The sequence below is a fragment of the Numida meleagris genome, chromosome 1 (assembly GCF_002078875.1).
Source record: "Numida meleagris isolate 19003 breed g44 Domestic line chromosome 1, NumMel1.0, whole genome shotgun sequence".
NCBI lineage: Eukaryota > Metazoa > Chordata > Aves > Galliformes > Numididae > Numida > Numida meleagris.
In genome coordinates, this window is record NC_034409.1 from 51841937 (window position 1) to 51863614 (window position 21678).

General features: G+C 56.1%; 2 protein-coding genes across 5 annotated transcripts; both read right to left on the reverse strand.

The window, feature by feature from the left end:
• Positions 1108-4666, reverse strand: LOC110393003 (histone H5). Its single transcript, XM_021385406.1, has one exon. The coding sequence runs from the start codon at positions 1868-1870 to the stop codon at positions 1298-1300; it is 573 nt and encodes a 190-aa protein (XP_021241081.1). The 5' UTR covers positions 1871-4666; the 3' UTR covers positions 1108-1297.
• TRIOBP (TRIO and F-actin binding protein) lies at positions 5547-20583 on the reverse strand. Of its 4 annotated transcripts, XM_021385359.1 has the most exons (22): positions 20523-20583; positions 19832-20049; positions 18827-18954; positions 18464-18560; positions 18063-18255; positions 17470-17845; positions 16854-16986; positions 15660-16661; positions 14873-14959; positions 12256-12312; positions 11864-11932; positions 11411-11500; positions 11088-11197; positions 9910-10468; positions 9555-9665; positions 7985-8132; positions 7464-7575; positions 7197-7356; positions 6901-7014; positions 6556-6642; positions 5855-6018; positions 5547-5564 (listed from the first exon to the last, which is right to left on the reverse strand). In XM_021385359.1, the coding sequence occupies exons 2-21, from the start codon at positions 19943-19945 to the stop codon at positions 5857-5859; spliced, it is 3909 nt and encodes a 1302-aa protein (XP_021241034.1). In that variant the 5' UTR covers positions 19946-20049; positions 20523-20583; the 3' UTR covers positions 5547-5564; positions 5855-5856. The 4 variants fall into 4 exon arrangements, with proteins under 4 accessions (XP_021241034.1, XP_021241039.1, XP_021241044.1 ...); XM_021385364.1 differs by lacking the exons at positions 14873-14959; positions 15660-16661; positions 16854-16986; ... (4 more) ...; positions 19832-20049; positions 20523-20583 and adding an exon at positions 14567-14644; XM_021385369.1 differs by lacking the exons at positions 14873-14959; positions 15660-16661; positions 16854-16986; ... (4 more) ...; positions 19832-20049; positions 20523-20583 and adding an exon at positions 14455-14556.

The window sequence follows — 21678 nt, forward strand, 5'->3', positions numbered from 1 at the left end:
AGTGAAGACTATCCATGTGCTTTAGGAACCAAAGGGATTTAGGAACAGGCAGCCCAGGGTGTTATGTTCCAGAGCCTAAGGGATTTTGGAATGAAGTGACATAATGGACTGAGGCTCAAGAAGCAAAAGAGTGTTCCCATCCAAGGGAATTGGGGTCCTCATCCCAGGTGGCACAGTTCCTTTTTTCCCAATGGTTCATGTGTGCTCAGCAGAAGGGTCAATGAAATGACAGCTTGTAGGATTTAGCCCAATGAATTTGTGTGTACCCACCTGAGATGACTGAGAAGTCTGAGAGGTTTAGGACCTGCCAGATGTACCCAAGCTTGTGGAATCCCAGTGTCTTTTGGTCTTAGGGATTTGTGACCCAGTGGGTTTAGACATCAGGATCCCAGCTGGATTGGGCTCCTCTACCCTCCACTGTAGCTGGCTGGAGGTCCTGTGGGCAGAATGTTTTAGAACCTGGAAGTCTAGAGGCCAAGCACCTGGCTCTTGAGAGGCACTTGGGCTCTTCAGCCTAAGTGTGGGGCCTTTGGTCCAAGGACCTTAGGAACAAGAACCTAAAGGGATTACATTCCTCCAGACCAAGCATTTCAGTACCCCAAACTACAGGGTACTGTACTGGGATCTCCTGTGCCTCAGAGGTTTGGGCAGCGTCCACCTGAGTCATTTAGGATCATCAGACCAGTGGAATGGAAGGAAGAGCCAGGAAGGTGAAGACTCTGGGCTCAGGGAATTTAGGCAGAGCATGCCTAAGGGTGATGCCTCCAAGGACTTGGAGCAGAGCAGTAGGGCGGTCCCATCCCGTGGGCTCTCAGCCAGCCCTGTGGGTTGGGACGCTGTGGGGCCTGTGTGGCCCTGGGGCTGTGCCAAGCTCTTGGTGGCAGCAGCGTTCAACCCCACCCCAATGGTCTGCACCACCGCCCGGCCGCACTGTTATCTCCAGCCCTCACGCGCTGGGCTGGCGGGCTGTGCCTCAGTCCTGGGGACAAGGAGGAGTCCCTTCTCCTCCTCCTGGCTCTCACAGCCCTCCTACCTTCCCCCAAGTCCTCCGCCCGCCCACCGTGACCCTCCAGACCCATGGCAAGATGAAATAAACACCCAGAGAAGTAGCTTTTATAAATGGGAACTCTTCCATATGGAAGAAGTTCCTTTTTTTTTTCTTTCATTCATTGCCTTGTTTTAGCTGTTAGGAATAGATCAACTCCTTACAAAATTTGCAATAGAAAGAGGTAAAAATAAAGGCAAAAGCTATTTACAGAAACCAACGGGGAGAGCCTGGACAAAGCCCCCAGGCTGCTCACTTCTTCTTGGGCGATTTCCGGGCGCCGGACTTGGCTCTGGGTTTCGACCGCTTCACCTTCTTGGCCTTGGAGGCCTTCCATGACTTGGCCTTAACAGTCTTTGGCTTCTTGGCCTTCTTGGGGCTGGCCCGCGACTTCTTCCTGGCCTTCCCAGCGGCAGCTTTGGGCTTCTTGGCCGGTGACCTGGCCTTCCTGGGCTTCGCTGCCTTCTTGGGTGACGTAGACCTCCTGGTGGCCTTCTTCTTCTTCCGGGGGGACTTCTTGGCCTTGTCGCTCTTGGCCAAGCGGAAGGAGCCGGAGGCCCCGACCCCTTTGGTGTGCTTGAGGATGCCGGCAGCCAGCAGACGCCGGATGGAGAGCTTGATCTGCAGATCGGCGTTCTGGCCCACCTTGTAGTGGCTCTTCACGTACTTCTGGATGGACTGCCGCGAGGAGCCGCTGCGGCTCTTTTCCGCACGGATGGCCGCCGTGATCATCTCCGAGTAGGTGGGGTGCGATGCCACGCGTCGCGATGCCTTCGCCCGCTTGGGCTTGGCTGGGGCTGGGGATAGGACCAGGCTCTCCGTCATAGCCGGCGCTTCACCCCACGGCGGGGTACCGTGGTTAGGGAGCTAAAAAAGGAGCCACCAGTGACAACAGATGTGAGGCTGCTCCTGCCACCGCCGCTGCGTCTGCGGCCGCGCGGGCTGCCACCGCATATTTAAGGGTGCGGCACGGACCGTGGGGAGGACTGCCTGTCCCCGTGTCCCCTCCGCCCCGCCCCATGGTGACATGCCCAGGGCAGGCGGGGAGGGACAAGGTTGGGACAAGAAGGGATGTGATGGGGAAAGAGGTGGACGTTCAGGTTGGACACTAAGGGACAGGGACGGACGTGGTGGGGATAGGGTGAGACACCTTGGGGATGGGATGGACACTGAGGTTGGACACCAGGGGACAAGGAGGGACATAGTGGTAACAGGGGGTGGACACTGGGTTGGACAGCAGGGGACAGGGAGAGATGTGACGGGGACAAGAAGGAGTACTTTGGACTAATACTGGGATAGGACAAGGATAGGTAGTGGGAGGGATATCAGGAGACAAGGAGATGATGTGCAGGACAAGGAGGAGCTCGTGCTGGGGACAGGGAAGGAGCAGGGGGACATGGCATGGACACTCAGAAGGGTGTTAGGGGACATTGGGTGGGGACAAGGAGGGACATGGGGAAGAACGTCAGGGATAAGAGGGGGGGACATTGGAGAGACACTGGAGGTCTCTCCCTTCGCTCTGCCCTGAGCAGCTATGGTGTCACCCTGGGGTTTGTGGTGGTTCCCAGCCACCAGGGTGGTGATGTATGGAGGGGGGTGGCATGCTGCGGGGTGGTGGTGCACTTTTTTTCCTGCAAAAAGGCTCAAAAATAGGTTCGGCAACTGTACTGCATGGTCCAGTACCCCTGCCTCTGCTCCCTCTCTGTCCCATTTGCTCCCCACCAGAGGCTTTGGGATATGCAGAAGCTCTCATCAGCCACTGCCTCCCAGCTGAGTAAGCATTCAGCTGCCCCTAGGAGATTAAATGTGTCTGTGACCATCATCTTCCTGGAGCACATTTACATCACATTTTCCTCCTTCTGTCTTAAAAAAAACCAAACATTTGTCTGCCCCCATGGACATACAGCACTGGGTGTGAAACACAGCAGCTTCAAACATCTCAGCACGTCCCATGCACGCTGAGCACCCCTCTGCAACACCAGCGTCACCAGATGCTTTTGTGCCACCAGCCAGGGACACACAGACCCGGGGAAAGGAGAAGGGGGATGCTGTAGGGAACCATGGCCTCTGCGTGACACCTTGACCGGGTGAAACACCCTGAATTTGCTGTGCGGGAAACGCAGCGCCGTTGCTGGCTGCCTGCACGTAGGCACCCGGGCACAGGCAGATAAGATTCCATCTGGTTTTACTTGCGTCCAAGCTTTTAACCGCCAGCAGTGCGCGGGCTCACCCGCCAAAAAGGGAAAACGGGAGGGGGGGGGAGGGGGAAGAGCATCTCCAAGCCCCGCTCCTTCCCCACCAGCTCACTGCAGAGCCTCCAAAAAATAGCGGCAATGTTTATCAGGGCAGCGCAGTGCCCAGACTTCACCTTGCTAGAGGCAGCTGAAAATTGGGTGTCTTATCGGAGCCCATCACCTGGGCACCTCCTGCAGCCGTGGGGATGCAGCCTCACCCTGTACGTGGGGGACCCCTTCATCTGGACCCGGTCTCTTAATTTTTAGCAGGTTAAAATATGGTCTCCCATAGGTGAATCCTGAGCAAGGTCCCTGTGTCGTCACCCTTGGTGGTGCAGAGCATCCCTGTCGCCTTGCACTGTTGTGTCCCTAACACGCTAGAGAAGCTCTGGGGCTGCAGGTTGTGATGGAAACGCTGCAGACACCGATGCTGCACGTTTCTGGCATTAAATAGACTTCAGAGATTGGGAAACATCTCCCAGCAACAAACCTCAGAGGAAGGAGCCTGGCAGAGCAATCTCCCACTAATCCCAATGACTTCATCCTCCTCCTCTCTCCCCAGACATCATCCCAACAAACCCTTTGAGATTCCTGCACGTCCACCTCAGGACTTCATCTTAAATGGTCAAAGCACACACGCTGTGGACGTGCTGCACTCCATCACGGAAAGCCAGCAAATGCATCATGGCAAAATTTTACTTAAGCCGCTTTCACTTCCCAAAGAGGCTTAAAATAGGCAGACATTTTGGCTGCCTCCTCTCCCGCCCATGGCCCTGGGGCCAGGCGATATCGCAATGGGGCAGCCATGGGGCTGGTATCACCCTGCCACATGTGGCACAGGGGAAGGGGCTGATTGGCAGCAGCCACATGTTTCAGTGTGCTGGTGCGAAGCCTTTATCGGGGGCAGCAGTCCCCAGTCAGGACGAGAAAAAAAACAAAAACACCAAACCCAAACAAATATAGGGTGCACCTGAGGAAGGGGCTGGATGGCCAATCCCAGGGGTTGCAACCACCAAGGGCAGCTCCAACCCTACAGCCTTAATTAAGCCACCAGTGACACAAAAATATGTTTTTTTTCTCCTAAAAAAATATGCATGCAACACCATGCCCTAAACCTCACTTTTTCCCTGGTAACAGGGTCCCTACAACTCCCCAGCTTCAAGTCTGCCACCCCCAGCCTGGGAGCTTTGCCTTTCCATCTCTGCCTGACAGCACACCCAAGACTCATCCCATCTTCAAGGTTCAGGCATGACACAAGCCTGCAATTGGATTTACTGGATTTTGTGCTGGCTTTACCCAGGGAAAGGAGCCAGAAGCCTTTTCTGAGCTCTTCCCCTTAAGCGCCCTTCACAAAGTGTGTGTGTGTTTTTTTTATCCCAAAACAGGACGGGGGAAAAGCATTTGCTATTCCTCTGATCTTCCCCCTTGCTTCTGATGGTCACAAAAGAGCTGCCGGCTCCAAAATGAGGCAGGAAGCTGCAGAAATTGCTCTCAGCCCTGTAGCAAGCCTTGCCCTCAGCAAACACATTTTTCTCAGCAAAAGGGGAAGATTTTATTAAGTTAAGAGTTGAAGGGTGTGGCAGAGCAGCAGCTCCTCTGCCACTAAAATGCTGGGCTCTCCCCGGCCCGAGGGAGGGCGGGTGGGGAGGCTCCAGGAGCTGAGGATCTGCCAAGGCAGAGCCAAAGGACAGTCACTGAGAGCTCCATCATGCAGCCTTGTGCCAAGGTCTCCTCTTTCAAAGTCGCAGGCGGGTGCAGCTGCAGCAGGCGGCCCCCTCCTATGGCTTGGGTGTCTCTTCCACAGGGCCCTAGGGCAGTGGTGTCGTTGCATGTCCCTGTATGTCCCCACAAGGCCCCAGAGACAGTTGGAAGAGAGGGAACAGGAGTGCCAAAGGCAGATGCATGGCTGAGAGCAGTGAGGCTCCCAGAAGTGGGGTGTGTATTCTCTTTCTCTGGTTAGAAAATGCTGGTGACATAGAAGCTTTCCCCTTCCTCTTCCTCTTCTTCTCAAGGGAAAACAAAATTCTTCTATAAAATATAATTTTCACATATAAAATCCTGAAGAAGGTGCATGTAAGGAGCCATTCCAAATAATGCGCTCAGAGACGAAGGCAAAAAGGTTTCGGAAAGGCTTCATCGAAAGCTTTGGGAGGGGAGTGAGGAGCTGTCTGGGGAGGGAGATGTCTCGCCAAGGCGACACTGGATGGAATCCAACCTCCCCCTCCCCACAAGTGAGGAACGGAGCAAATAAAAAACAGGAACAGATAAACAAAGGAAGAGCAGACCTAGAAAGAGAAAAAAAAAAAAAAAAAGGTTTGGAAAGCCTGATGGCCACAGTGTTCAAGCAAGTAGAAGGCTTGCTCTGGACAACAGAACACCTGTGGTGGCTTCACACTGCCCCATCCCCACCCTTGCCTCTGCAATTGCCCGTAGGAAGGTGGCTGGGTCCAGCCATAGCCACGCTGACCACCAAATGGAGCAGGAGGAAGCTGCCTTGCCTCCACTCCTCTGTCAAAAGTCAGTGGATCTCAGCCACCCAAGCCTGGAGAGAACATTACAGCCCCTCAGTGCTCACCTTTAATTGCTGATACTGTTGCACAGTGATTCCTTCTCCTGCAGTGCTGCCATGGCCAGGCGCAGATGCTCCTTCAGCTGCTCAATCTCTCGCTCTGAGCGCACCTTAATGTGATTCAGCTCTGCATAGACGTCCTGGTATTTCCCTGAGGCAAATCTCTTGTCCTGCCAGAGAGCGAGAAGAGTTAGCAACCCTCATGGTGGTATTCAGGTGTCGAGGTGAGGCCAGTGGGACAAAGGCCAGTGGGTGAGGGAGGACACACAGCCTAAGGCCTGAACCTCAGCCCAAATTGGGCAACAATTTCAGAGAAGCATACAACGGCCCGGGTTTGAAGGGACCTTGATAGACCAGCTGGTCCAACATTTTGTGGGATAATGGAGCCTAGGTGAGCGTATTGAGAACCTAGTCCAATTGCCTCTTGGAAACCTCCAGTGGTGGGGACACTACCATGTCCTTGAGGAGGCTGTTCCAGAAAGTCATTGTTCTCAGTATTAAAAATAAAGACAGTAATGGAATATTGCAATGAGGCTGTGTCGCTCAATGAGCGAGCAGGGACAAGGCGCACAGGTGACACAAGGGCTTGGCCTGAGCATCCAAGTGACCCTGTCTGAAACCTGCAGCCAACTCCTAGCCCCTCTATTCTGCTGTGAGAGGGAGACTCGGTGCCCAGCCCTAGCCAGCAGACACAGGAAAGCACCAACCTTTTGCATCATCTGCAGCTCCTCCCGGAGGCACTGTACCTCCTTCTTCAGGTACTGGAGCTCATTCTCCTTCACACGCAGCAGCACCTGGCTCGGGGGAGAGGAGCAGGCGGTGACTCAAGGCAGGGGGAAGCAGAGAGCCACAGCCTGGGCAGCGGCTGCTGTCCCTGGCGCAAGTGTGGTGGTGGAGGAGGAAGGAAGCGGGAAGTGATGCACGGTGCCCTGGGAGAGGCGCGCAGGGGAAGCTTGCGCACCTCCTTCCTGCACGGCCCTGCTGCCTTGTGTGGCTCCTGGTTCCCCCCACTCTGAGCCCAAACTGCTGGGGACAGCCTATGTACCCCGTACCTCCAGCTCACAGGAGCTGCGCTCATTGTTTTGTGGAGAGCGGTCCCCAGAGCACCGCGAGGTGATGAAGCTTCGCAGCTTCCCAATCTCATCCGACAGGCGGATCTGCAGCTCCTGCAGGCAAAAAGGCAGATATGGCATGGCCATAAGGCTCTCTTGCTGTCCTGGCCCCACTAATAAATTGGGAGGGGAAGAATATGAACAAAAAAAGGAGACACCCGGGTTAAATAGGGGCAGTCCTGCAATGGAATGAGGACACTCTGTAGTCCCTATGGGCAGGAAAGCCCCTCTCTTGCCTGGTTCTTCCGGAGGAGCTGCTTCCCCTCTTGCTGGCAGCGCTGCAGTGTCTGCTCTCGCTCCTCCGCCTTCTCTGTGAGCTGCCCAATTTCCAGGCACTTCTGGGAGTACTGCTCTGACAGCACCTGCAGCTCCCGCTTCAGCGAGTCTACATCCAACCTGCCAGAGAAGCACAAGGCTGTGGCTGCCCTGCTGCCATTGCCGTCCTGTGCCACCAATAGGCTCTACCAAAGCACTGAGCAAGGGAAGTGGGAGAGACTTCTTACTGGTGCTGCTTCTGGAGGGCATCTGAGATGGAGCCACATTGCTGAAAGCTTCGTGTCCTGCCCAGCTCCTTGTTCATCTCCTCCCGGTGGGCTTTCTTCAGTGCTTCAATGGCTGCAGAGAGAGACAATGGGAGACAAGGGATCAGGCTGTGCCAGCTTGGGCACATCTAGAGCAACCAAGCCAGGCAGCTGACCCAGTTCTTGGTGCCTCAGGCTCAAAGATCTGTTTCTGCACTTCCTCCTCCTTCCCTTTTGCCCTCTGGGCAGCTCTCACCAACCAGGATTATCCCAAAGCACCGAGTGCTGCCAAGGAGCTTAATGAACGGCATCCCACCCTGACCAGACCTCGCAGCACAGGCTGGAGGAGAGCCAAGCTTCCTCCAAGATCGAACTGCAGGCTCAGCAGTGGGACTCAAGTTACAAGACTTTTGGGACAGGGAGGTGACAGGTTTCTGGCAGAAGTCAGAGACATTTGGGAGGGGTGGAAGGGAGCAGGGACATGTCTTGCTTTCTGCTCCTACCTGCTGCTGTTGCCGCAGCCTCCTCTGCAAGGAGCCGCTCTTTCTCCTGCCGCAGCCGCTCCATCTCCCGCTGGTGGTGCCTCTGCAGCTCCTCCATCACCTGCTGGTGTGACGACTCCATCTCAGCCAGGCTGCGCTCACAGGCCTCCTGCCATGCCGGGGAAAGGATAGTAGGAGGGAAAGTTGAGGGATGTGAAGGTGGCAGACACATTACAAGATGGAGCTGTGTCAGGGGACAGCCAGGTGGGATACTAGGAAAAGGTTCTTCACTGAAAGGGCGGTTGGGCACTGGGACATGGCAGTGGTCATGGCACTAAGCTGCCAGAGTTCAAGAAGCTCTCAGATGCAGGGTTTGAATTTTGGGTAGATCTTTGTGGAGCCAGGAGTTGGATTCAATGGTCCTTGCGAGTCCCTTTGAACTCAGGATACTCTGATTATATGACTCTAAGACACGTGGACAGGAGGACAGGCACCTTGTTGGGATGATGCTTGATTTTGCAAACTCTTCCCTAGTCCAGGGCCATTTGGAGACAAGTAAAAAAACATCACAGGAAGGGATGTTTTCTCCTGGTACTTTTATCACCAAACACAAGTGTTCAGTTCACAAATCTTGTGAGCCTTGCATGCACTGCAGAGGAAGAACATTCCTCTTACTTCTCTTACAACTGAGCCAGCAAGAGATGCCAAGGGGGAGCTGACCCAGACCCTTCTACCAGGCTGCATTGCTGGAACTGCATTCCCACTATTTGCCTTTTAAATAAAGCAGCATCCCCAGAACTGATGGAAACCGAGCCTCCTCTTCAGAAAAGTGACACCTTCCACTTGGCTGGGCGTTGTTACAGACACCTCCCTCCCCAAAGCCTGACTGCTAACGATCTTCTCACACAGCTCACACTTTTTTTTTTCTGGTGGTTGGCTCTTTCAATGCTCAGTGCTGTAGATAAGTTGTCTTACAGCAAAGCAAGACTGTCCCATCTTGGACCTACACCCCAAGGTCCTTGGGGAGGATTTGCCTGCCATCAAATCATGCCAAAACATTATTCTTAAGAAGTCACTGAATTCACCAACTTGTTCTTCCCCATCCTTCCCCCGGTACTAAGGCAAATTGAGAGAGAATGAGACCTTTTGGGAAAGGTGAAGTTCAGTCTCAGAAAGATAAGATGCCATTTCTCCCCTCTCCTTTTTCTTCTCTTTTGACCACATGGAGGCCTGTGAGCCGTAAGTGCTAACTGAGATCGCAGAGTACCAGAGAACTGGTTCCATGTGACTTGTGGTTTTCTTTATCTGGGCTGGGTGCAGCGAGCTAGTCCATTGCAACAGGAGCTCACCAGGAACCCAAATTCCCTTCCCTCAACTATGAGGAATCCTGAATTCCTGACAGCACGCTCGTGCCATTGTCTCCTGCCAACTCTAGCCTCTTCAATACACACACTAGCTTTTATGTAATTAACATTGATTACAACCGAGCCTATTTAGGGCCACCATGGCAACCCAATGATTAGCGATACCTGCTTGGCATTGAGTCCAGGCTCTGGCATTTCCTAGCCTGAGGCTCACCCATCCTGCTCACCTGAGAGATGTACCCCCGGGGCACGTGGCCATCTCCCTGGGACTTGGCAGCTTCCCGAAGGCTCTCGTTTCGGGCCCGGCAGGACTCCAACTGCGCCCGCAGCGATTGGACCTGCGCCAGGAAGAGAAGAGAGATGCTCAGCCTTTTTCCCCAGGGCTGGGAGGTGATGTGTTTTTTGACTTGGGAACTATTCAAGACAGGAGGCAGCAAACATGCTGCCAGGAAATGCAGCTCCACGCAAGCGATGCCACCAACATCGGTGGACTTGCTCTTCTGCAGAGCCACCGGGGAGGCACAAAGCTGCAGGGATCACGCTAAGGGGCCACCAGAAAACCACTTTCCAAGATGCCCTCACCTCCTTTTTCAGCGCCTCATTGGCATCTGCATGGTTGCCCTTGCCCTGGTTCAGCAGTGTTGTCAAGGGCACTCGCCGCGAGTCCTTCAAGGGCAAGCGCTCCAGCTCCAGCCACTTCTTCTCTATCTCCTCATTCAGCCGAACCCGCTGCTCCTCTGAAAGTGGGGCAGTGGGCAAGTCTGGCTCCCCCACTTTGCGGGACAAGTTCCCCCCTGGGCCATCACTGTTGGAAACCCTGCCATCAGGGCTCTCGAACCACTTGCGCCTCTCCTCTGAACGCACTGCCAAATCCCGCTCTAGATCCTCATGCTTGGGCACTCGCTCCGACACCCTCAGGCTCCCTCTCGTCCTCGGTGGGGACTCCTGATTTTGGGGATCCTGCTGCAAGGGGGACAGTTCTACGTAGTCGAAGGCATGGCGTGGCCCATCCGCTTTCCATGTGCTGCCTTTGGTGCTTCCCTCAGAACTTGGCTGCTGCTGCTGCTGCTCGTCCACCCGCAGTGAGCTTTTTGGTGGGACGCAGTTACGGATTGTGTTTTCCTTGTTGCAGTCAGACAGCCTGAAACCAGGACAATGACACGTGAAGGACAAGCGCTGCAAAAGGACAGACAAACAGCCCCCTTGCATTGCTGGTTAAACGCATGGCTCAGCTTTTGCTCAACCCAGCCTTGTGAAAAACCTTGTGTGAGAGCAGAGCGGTTGCATCACATTGCTTGGCAGCTCTGTCTGCGTGCACGGGTAAACAGGCTTCCCCAGGGGGTGGGGAGGATTCACCCTGAGCCCCAGCCACGCCAGGCTCCAGCAGCAAATGGAGCTAAAAAATGGGTTTCAGGGCAGACTTCTGCAAGCAGCGTGAGAAACTGCCGGTTTTCAAGAAAAAGGTAGATGTGGCACTGAGGGAAATTGTTTACTGGGCATGCTGGTGATGAGCCAATGGTTGGACTAGATGATCTTAGTGGTCTTTTCCAATCGTAACAGATTCTATAATGCTATTCAATATAGTATCTTTCCAGCAGACAGGAGCCTGCCAGGATGCTGTGCACCCAGAGAGCATCACCTCCCACAAGCCCATCACTTTCACCATCACAGCCCCCCTCCCCGCCTCCCCAGGACCTTGTCAGCCCCTGTCCCCCCGAAGAAGGGGACAGCAAAGAGACCCACCAGCAGGCAGTTCTTACTTGGTGACATCTGGAGCGCTAACAGGGCGCACGTTCTTCCTCAGAGCCTCAATCCAGTTGCGCCGGATGCCTGAGGTCATGGCTGACAGTGTGAAGATGGCATCCTTTGTCTGCAACGGAGATAGGATGCAGGCTCTGTCACCATCTAGCAGAGGAGCAGCCAGTGCACTCTCATTCTTTGGGTGCTGGGAATGCCACTGACTACCCCTGCCATCCTGGCACCATGAGGTTTGCACTGCCTAAATGTCTGTGTCGGGGATGCAGATGAGGAGGGAGCAGCCATCCCACCCGACATCCCTTGGCGCTGCCCTCCAGGCACTCACGTGTATCTGGAAGCCATAGTTGCGCTGCACGGCGAATTCTGTCACATCTGTGCAGGAGCGGAGATCAATTTCACCATCGAGGTCATCAGCCTGAAAACACAGCCACCCTCTAGGGTGTAAGCAAAGCCCAGCTCTTAAAAAGCCCCTGCCACCTGCCTGCACCCTAACCAAAGCGTGGGAGGAAGAAGAGTGGCAGAGCATCAGGACAGCCCAGCTGTCCCCATCTCAGCCTTTCTCTTCACCTCAAATCATGACAGCCCCCAAGGGCTCTTCAGATGGAGAATGATGGGTCAGAACAAGGTCTCAAGGAGATGTTAGACCTTCACTGGGATGGGACACATTCCCTTGTGTAGACATGAGGTGCCTGTGCCAGCAGTCATGTTCCTTTCCCTGTCGCTATGAGGACAAGGGCAGGAAAGAACAGAGAGGTGAGGAGATGCTGCCCATGCTTACCTCCTCAGCATTCGAGTCCCGGTAATATCTCAGGCTCGAGTCGGTCAGCACGAACCAGTGTTTCTTCCACTGTCAGCAGATGGGTTAGGGGGAGGGAGGGGAAAAGACAGGAGGGAAAACGGATAGACAGTTACTGAGGGAAGCACAGGAACAGGGAGGGATGTGCTGCCCTGTGACCTCTCAGTCTTCAGGCTCTGCCCCCTTTTCCAGGTCCCTTCCAAGTCCCCATAACTCTCAGCTCAGAGAGCACCCAGTACAGTATTGGGTCCCTCCAGCATGAGTTCCCTGCAGCAGGAGCGAGCACAACAAGAGGGGAAGGGAAAAATCACTGCTCACACAAGGAACTCGACCAGCAGGACTGGGGCAAGAGGTAGGCTCCAGGTAGGGCTTACCTCTCCGGGCCTGTCCAGGATGGACATCCATCCCTTCTTGAAATTGAGGAGATCTGGCTGGAGAGGAAAGGACAAATCAGAGTGTTAGTGTGTGCTGGAACCCACAAAAGGTCTCTGCGTGCTGGAGGGGGTGGAAGCAGAGTTCTCATAGAGGGAATATGAAACAAGAAGAGCCCTGCATCGCTTTGAGGAAACAAGTGGGGGTTTAGTTTAGGACCCAGTGGCGGAGGAGGACTGCAGTTAGCAATCATTCCTGTAAGAGGAAACAGGAGATAAGGAAAGAGTAAAGAAAAAAAAAAAAAAAAAAAAAAAGGAAAATATGCAGCAGGGAGGTTTCTGCAAGGTGCCTTGGAGATATTTATTCAGAGATAGGAGAGGGAGATACGGGTGAGGAGACTATGTGGAAGGGAACACAGCTCTGCCACCAGCAGGACTGTGCTTTGGAGAAGGGCACAGGGAACCAGGCACACTTTGTCCCAGTCCCGGGCATCCGTGCCCCAGGGGTATCTTCCACAGCACCTTCCCCGTTGCTCACTTATTAAAGCCAAGAGCAGGTTGCTATGAACCAGCCCTACACCGCAAAGGCGCAGGAGGCAATTTAACAGCTGTGAAAACACACAGCATGTCAATGCTTTGCCCGAGGCTGGGGATCAAATCGGTATTACAACCAGAGCCAGAGAACAAATCCTTTCCAAGATGCTGGGGGCTCCACTCCTAGAGCCCACCCTCTGCCCAGCCTTGGGCCATGGTTATGGAGGACAAGCAAGGTTTCCTCCAGATCATTCCCTTCTAAAAAGAAGTTCCCCCCCGCCTTTGCCTCCTCCTAACCTCACGCCACTTGTCCGGCATCCCAGTTCAGCTCCTTCCAGAAGTGCCGCGCCAGAGAGCTGACTCAGGGCAACTGCTCTCCCCGACTTCGCCCTCAGCCAAGCAGGCTGGAGCTGCTCCTCCTCCCAGCTCTGTTGCTCCAGCTCCTCCCGAGCCAGCAAATAACTCAGCCCACCACTCGGCTTTGTAAAGTAGGCATGGGGAGCAGAGGTGGTGAGTGGACGGGGACCACGTGCATCCCCTTGTCCACTCCCCCAGACCCGGACATCCCCACTGCCCTGCCACTGTTCTTTGAAAATTAATTTTTTCCCCGTGGCGACAGCTCCACCCTTCGCGCCGTTATCCTTTCCAATCCAGTGACTTCAGCACTGGCTCCGGGCTGGGAGCGGCAGGAGGGAAGGAAAGGAGGCAAAACACTTGGCGTGACCTTCTCTCCCAGCATACACGTGCATGGAGCAGGAGGGCCAGGCACACTGCCCTATTACTGCCATGAGCACAGCACCAGGGCCAGTAAAGCTTCCCAAGGCACATGAATGGCACAAAACACAACCAGCCCCTTTTTCCCTGCCTTCTTCCTCATAGGCGCAGCTCTGTCACTGTCGACAGTATTTTCGGTGGACAAGACACCAGTTGCTGCACAAAGTGCTTAAAGCTGCTTTTCTCCTCCTCTCTACCACTAATTTCAGCTTTGTACTCCGGAGAGAAGAGCTTGTGATATGGGCAGAGAACAGAGCGAGGTTTGAGCTGAATCCTAACCCCCCCGTCAGAGGAAAAGGCCAGGGCAGGAGGAGGAAGCGGGCAGGAAAGCAGAGCCGTCCGGAGATCCGGGGCTGGCTCCAAACAGCGGAGATGTGAGGATGCAGCAGGAGGCACCTGGGGGGTCCAGCACTGAGCAGGGGTGATGCCTGGTGCAGGGAGCTGGCTGCCTGCTTGGGCTGCCACGGGGATCCAAGGGCCGAGATAACAGCCTACAAATATCTAAAGAATGTAAACACCAAAGAAGGAAAGGGGATGGGGTGGGAGTGGAAGAATGAGTCCCGGGTGGTACAGAGAGAGCAGGGTGAAGAAATGGAGGACAGAAGGCAACAGAGCGAGTGCTCCAGACAGAGGGGACGGAGGGGATCCCATCCAGGCCATGGATCCCAGAGTTGCTCGGGCCGCAGGGCACAGGGCAACAGTTGACACCACGGGACAGCAGCGGTGGAATGGACCTCTGGAGGTCACCTGCTGCACGGTGACCTCAAGCAGGGCCGCCTCCCCTCCACCACAGCGGGGTTCCCGGCCGCCCCAAAAGCCCATTTCTTCCCCAAAAGGGGCCTGGCTCGGCTAGCAAAGGGCCCCAAAAGCAAAGCACAGCGCCAAACCCCTCACCGCCCCGCTGCACGGGGAAGGCCGCGGGCCCGGCCCGTCACCTCCACCCCGCCCCGCGCCTCGAGGACAGGCAGCGCCGGCACCAGCCCGGTCCCGCGGTCTCCGGACTCACCGTCATGGCGGGGGCGCGGCGTGGCCGGCTGCGGGCAGCCAGGGCGGCGGGGCGGCTTCAGCAGCCGGGCGGCTCCCGCGGCCCCACCATGCCCGCTCGCTCCGCCGCCCGCCCCGAGCTTTTTTTTTTTTCCCCCCCTTTCAAACTTTTTTTTTTTTTTTTTTTTTTTTCTTTCCTCCCCTTCCCACCCCAAACTTCCTGGGAGGGCCCGGCCCGGCCCAATGGCAGCGGGTGGCCGCCGGCTCGGCCGCCCCTTTCCCGCAGCCAATGGAGCCGGCGGGGCGGGCGGGGAGCTCCGGCCCTTACCTTAGTGCGTTTTTCGCTGGTGCTCCCATGTAGGGGCCGGCTTCCCGAGGAGCTCTGCGGTGGGCTGGAGCTCCCACCCAGCTGCGACTGCGGGGAGAGAAGGGGAGAGCTCGGTCTGAGCCCCTGTCCTCGCCTCCCCAGCCCCAAACGGCCTTCTCCTCCCATGTCACCCAGTGCTGGAGCAGAAACACTGCTCCTCGGACCTTAGGAAAAGGGGTGTGCTGGTTCCACACCCGGCAGGGCCAGATCCCTGCCATCTCCAAGCCCTGTTTCCATTTTCACTCCCCTGACTTACTCCCCTCACTACAAGAGAGACATGGAGGCCCTGGAGCGTGTCCAGAGAAGGGCAGTGGAGCTGTGAGGGGTCTGGAGCACAAGTCTGATGGGGAGTGGCTGAGGGAACTGGGGTTGTGCAGCCTGGAGAAGAGGAGCTCAGGGGAGACCTCACTGCTCTCTACAAGGACCTGAAAGGAGGTTGTGGTGAGGTGGGGGTCAGCGTCTGCTCCCAGATAATAGCGATAGGGCAAGAGGGAATGGCCTCAAGTTGCACCATGGGAGGTTCAGGTTGGATATGAGGAAAAATGCCTTCTCAGAAGGAGCGGTGCTGCACTGGCACAGGCTGCCCAGGGAGATGGTGGAGTCGCCATCCCCAGAGGTGTTCCAGAACTGTGTGGATGTGGCACTGAGGGACATGTTTCGGGGGCAGTAGTGGCAGTAGGTAGATAGCTGGACTGGATGGTTTTAGAGGTCTTTTCCAACCTTAATGATCCTATGATTCTATACTCACGTGGTAAATGAGGAGCTTCTTGTTCCCCCAGTCGCCTTCCAATGGCTTCTCTGGGTTGTTAGAGTCGTGGCTGTGCTCAGCTCCCTTCCAGTCATCCTCCAGCCGCTGTGCTGGGCTCTCAGGCCTCCTCCAGCTGTCATCTGGCCGTGGCCAGGCATCTCCATACCTAGCAGGGCTCCTCCAGTCCCTTTCCAGCTGCTGCATCAAGTCCATGTGGCACGGTGGCTTCTCCTGCGCCCTCCAGTCCTTCTCTGCCTTCTGAGCCTGGTGGGCATCTCCATGGCTCTTCCAGTTCTGCTCTGGTGGCCGCGTTGGGCTCATGGGACGCAAGGGCTTCCCTCGGCCTTTCCACTCATTGTCTGTGCCCTTCCCAGCATGGGGAAGCTGCAGTTTGTCACGGAGGCTCCTCCAGCTGCATTCCAGCTGCTTCCCGGATGGGTCCCTGTGTTGTCTCTGTGCACCTTGTGCCAGGCCAGGCTGGGAGGTCTCCTTTTGGCTTTTCCATGTGCCATCTGTCCGTCTTGTAGGACTCATGGAGCGTGGTGGCCTGGCTCCCCCCAGCTTGCCTCCATCCAAGCTCTTCCCAAGGCTTGGGGGGTGCAAAGAGTTCCCCCAACTTCTTCTCTCCACGGCTTTCCCCATGTTCGCAGTCTGCCAGGCAACTTGGCTCCTCTCTCCTCTGTTCCTCCAGTCCTTCTCTGCATGCTGGGGAGGGCTCAGAGCTCCCCCTGCCCTCCGTTCTAACCTAGAAGCAGGGCTGGGGGAGCGTGGGCTGGCGGATTGTGGGCTGTGGGATCGTGGGCTGCTGCTTCCCCTCTCCAGTCGCTGAGTGGGGCTTGTGGGCTCCCGGGGCTTCCTCCAGTCCCTCTCCGCCCGTGGAGATGGGCACATGGGGTGCAGGGGGACCCCAGTCCTCTCTGGGTGCCGATCTGGGCTGGGGGAGCGCCGAGGCTCCTTGGAGTCTCTGCTGTGCAGCTCAGGCTGCCAGGAGAGTCGCTGGCCCTGGAAACACACAGGGCAGAGAGCAAGGGGAGCATAAGTGAAGGCAAGGAGGGACGTAAGGTGGGATAAGAGCTGGGAGACAGCTTGGTTGGGTTATGGAAGGCTGTGCATAGAGCCAGCTTGTATCCAGGAGAAGCCTCTTGGACCCAGAAATAGGGGGAAACGTAGCAGGAGAAAGCAGCCAGGACTCACCTCCCTGGGCAGGCTGGGGCTGGACTGCCTCCGAATGACTCTGCCTTTGCTGGGTGGCACTGGGGTCTTGCCATCCAGCCGCTCCACGCGGCCCTCCTCCAGCGCCTGGAAAGCCTCCAACGTCTCAGATTTCCTGCAGGCACACACAGCCTATCCGGCTGCTGTCTGAGCCCCTCTCCAGCCCTACATCTCTGCCTGCCCCAGATGCTGGAGTCTCTACCCTATTGCTGCGACCACCCCAGCTTCCTCTTACACATCTTCTTTGTGCCATTTCTTCAAGTCCTCTCCACTTTGCTCCTTCCCATCTCGCCCACTGCCCGGTCCCTATTACACCCTTGCATACCCCGTGCCACCACTGGGCTGCCAGCGTTGGAGCCACTTGTGCTTCTCCAGCCAAAGACCCACCTGGGACTGGGGACTTCTCAGCATCCCTAAGCCTACTAGGATTTGGGAGCTTCTTTCTCCTTTCCCCATCTCCCAGCTCTACAGCATATCCTGCAGTTCCCACGACATGGCTGGGAGCTCCAGAGCTGAGCTGTAACTCCCAGCCCTGCTCTCCCCAAGCCATGGAGTGACTCATGGGGACAACCCACTGCAGAGCTCTATCGCTCCTCACCTGCGCTCACAGCCAAATATCCTCTCCACCTCCACTCGGCCAGGACTGAGCGTGCGGGAACCACAGCGGTCGGCAGCATCTCCATGGCCAAGGCGCTTGGGTTTGGGCAGGTCTGCCAGCACCGTGTACTCCTGCCTCTCCAGCACATGCTTCCCCTCTGTGCGTCCGCCACCCAGATGCCCACGGGGCTCCCCAGCCCGGGAGGAGGATGCCAAGTGCCTGCTGCTGCCTGGACCTGGAGAGGAGCTGCGGCCAGAACGTGGTGCGGAGGGAGCCCAGGGAGGGTCAGGTTTTCGGGATTCCAAGGAGAAATAGCCACTTTCTATGCGGTGCTTCGCCCAGCCCTCCTTGGGCTTTTGGCTGGTGGGAGTGCGCTCTGGGATGGGGATAAGGTTGTTAAATGAGCGGTGTGCAATGCTACTCTGCCCACAGCAAAGCAGGGCTTCAGAGTTAGGAACGATCCAGGAGGGCAGAGGGAAAACCCAGACTGCAGGGTGAGGTGGGAGCACAGTGAAGCATGCAGGGAGATGGCAGCCCCATGTTTTATGGTCAAGACACCAAGAGGATCCAGCGTGGGAGCAAACCACACATACCTGCTTTTGGCACACAGACTTCTTTCCTAAAGCTTGGAGCCTCTGTCCTCACCCAGGATCCAGAAGGAACGGGCTGAGCCCACCTGGCTCTGTCCACCTGCAGCTGTACGTTATCCTTGTGGCCTCTGTAGCTCATTGTGTCCCGCTTGCCTGATCCCAAAGTGGTGTCCAACAGCCTGGTCATCTCCCAGCCCTGAGAGACAAATAGGGCAGGGCTTTGCAATAGGACTGCGAGCTACTGGGCTGAAAGGGGGCAAAGAACATGTGTGAGGAGTGAAGGGTCCCAGCGGACAGCTCCCCTCCCCTGGCATCTTGGGAGCTTCTGAGTATGCCCAGCAGAAGTGGCTCTGAGGGGACGAGGGAGCTGAAACCACCCAAACCAAGAGAAGTGCCCATCTCACCCTGCCTTCAGTGTGGCTGTGGGGCTCGGTGCTGGTTTCTCCATGCTGGCCCACAGTGCTGGGGCTGAGTGGGGGCTGTGCCCTGCTCTGGTGCCAGCTGTGGAGCAAGGAGAGGACAGACAGCGGTCAGCGTGGCTGCACCGCCTGAGGACAGATAGCAGTCACAAGAAACCTAGGCAGAGAAAGCGCTCAGCCCTTTTTTCCCAAGCAGAGTATAGAATCAAGGTTGGAAAAGACCACTAAGGTCACCCAGTCCAACCATCAACCCATCACCACTATGCCCATTAACCATGTCCCCCATTGCACTGGGGATACTGCACCCAATTTCCCCGTCTTCCCCCTCTGTCAGTTACTGCCACTCACCGCTCTGCACCGTCGGCCCGACCCACGCAGACGTACACCTCACACTGCGGTGCTACGATGCGGACGGCGTCCCAGGGCCCACCTGGGTCTGCGTTGGTGCTGTGCCCCGCCACCTCTGCGTCATGCTCCTGTGAGGAAGGGGGGGATGCAGCCGTGCCATCACCGTGCCGGATATGAAAGCACATGAGGATGAGGGCTTGGGGAATCTCTGCTTGCAGCTGCCCTCCAGCATCCCCCCCAGGCCCGTTACCTGCAGGGTTTGGGTTAAGTGGTAGGGGGCTTGCCTGCCCTCCCTCTGGCATCTCACCCACACTTGGATCTGCTCAGAGACGGCTCTAAGCAGATCGCAAAGGGCTGCAGTAATCTTAGAGAGCCTGGGGCCAGGGGGAGAGGGCAAGGAGGAGGGCGGGAGGCTCATTACTATTTCATGATCCCCAGCCTGGTGCTCTGAGAGGATAGCAAATGACACGAAACCCTCCGTGAACATGAAACCAGCTGACGCCTGGAGGGATGCAGCGCTCTGCAGCCAAGTGGCTTGTTCTGGAGGATGGGGTCAGACTGAGCCCTGCATCACATGAGATGTATCCCCTTCCACCTTTCTCTCCAGGAACAGCTCGCTGCAGCCCCAGGGAGATCTGCCAGGACCACATTTTCGGTAAGAATCATAGAATTGTTTGAGTCAGAAGGGACCAACAGGCATCAAACAGAGATGAAATCCAGTGTGGGTCCCTACTTTGCCATTCCCCCTTCCCTTCCCATTGCTATTTACTTGCATGTATCTGCATTGCTCCCTCCCTGCTTCCCCTCCCAGGATCTATGGAGCCCTTCCTAATTGTGTCCAGCCCTTCCCTACCAAGGTGGCTCCAGCTCTGCTCCAAGCACAGTTAAATGATGGACACCCTGAGCTATTGTGCTAGGGATTTCCATCTCTACAAAGTCCCAGGGCTAAGCAAAGCAGCCCTTAACGCAGCATTCGTAGCCTGCAGGTGGGATGGAGGAGCTTACCTGGGCAGCGTGCGGGTGAACCCCTGCGGCACGGAAGCAGTGTTGGCACAGGCTCCTTGCAAATATGTTGGCTTCAAAGTTGGCACAGGGTACGTCATTCACCGAACCTGGCATCCTCCATAGGATTGGAGGTGCTCTGGCTGCTGGGCTGCAGGGAGCAGCCAGGAGAAAGGAACAGCAGCAGAAAGCTGAGCTTTCAGCTACCCATCCTCAGGCTCCTGTGGAAGCACAAACGGTAGTCCTAAACTGAAGCTTGCTGCACTCGTCTGGGCAGGCTGGAATCAAAGGGCATGCAGGTGTAAGGCCATCAGTATGACCCACCTAGTTACACAAAATAAAAGGGTATTCCCCAGCAGGAGCCTTATTTTAGAAAGGGGCATTGCTTTGCACCCTCCAGTAGTGTCTGAGAGGGGCAGCTTGAGGAAGGTACATTTTCTTAACTCATTCACACCAGACCTGAGCCCAGGCACTCACCTGGGAGCAATGCAGAAAGAAAGAGCCCAACCTCGCTGCCCAGCCCTGCCCACTGATTGCCACACGTGGCAACCCCATAGCATCACACTACCTGATGAGCAAACTGTGGATCCCCACATACCGCAGGGCTCTTAGAGCCCACTGAGCTCTCCACGGCCTCTACAACGCATGCGGCCGTAGCTACTGCTCCCAGTGCATCCCAGTGCCCCCCCAGTACCTCCACTTCCCCACGACTCCCAGCATCGCTCTCCCCGCCGAGCTCCCCTTTGAATGGAGCTCCCCGTGGGAATTGCGGGCAGCGAAGCCACGCCCACTGCCCTCTCATTGGCCTCGACCGGGCACAGATTTGAATACTGCCCTCTGAGTGGCTGTCTGGAGGCGCGCCGGCGGGCACGTGCGCGGGCACCCACGTGTCGGTGGCTGCGGTCGGGCGATCGACCCGAGCTGGGCTGGGGACGGGGCTGCCATTTTTCCCCCTCATCTCCATCTCCCGCCAGTGAGCAGGCCTGGGGCTTCTGCCCCAGGACTTGGTTAACATCGGCAGGACAGTTCTGCAAGCACTAGGACTTCCTACTAGTCAGCTCCCTTAGCTCTCAAAAGCTCTAGTCCCTAATCCCGTGACGTTTTTTCTCAGATCTTTTCTTGGAGCAGCAATAAGACTGCACTGCACACAGCCTTGAGCTTGATACACTCCATGGGAGCAACACACAGCACACCTCACACACGCTGCAGCTTCATCTTTGCACTGAGCTCCAGTTTCTCCATGACTATCCGACCTCCCTGTCTGGTTTTGATCCTCTGTAATCCCAATCACATTTTTGTGCATGCATGTGTGCAGAATCACAGCCTAGCCCTTGAAAGCCATCACGTGTGGACACACAATATTGGAGTTTCACATCCCCTCTGTGCAAGCTCTGGGGCAGCAGCACCCACACCACTCAGGTGCCCAATCTGTGGGGACAAGGCTGCAGCTGAGTGCACAGCTGGGTGACCCTGGGACACACAGTGGTCACAGTGATCACTTCTCAGTGCAGCAGCCACACTAGCATGGTGATTTTTGCAGGTACGATGCATTCAGAAGCAGCTTCCTCACCAACAGCTGGAACTTGTTTGTGAGCAGCCAGAAGGAAAAAACAACAGTAACACTCAAAACTGTCTTGAAAAGAAGGGGAAGCAGCAAATGACACAATGACTCTAGCACAAAGACTTTAACACACATGCTGGATGTGCCTGGCAACTGCTTCACACACAAGCTTGTACGTGTAAGCTGGTATCCTTCACCCAGTATATCCTGGAGCAGCCCAGTTCCAGCCCTGTGCGTAACGAGACAGCAGCGAGGGATGAGTCAGTAAGCCACATTACAAAATCAAGCT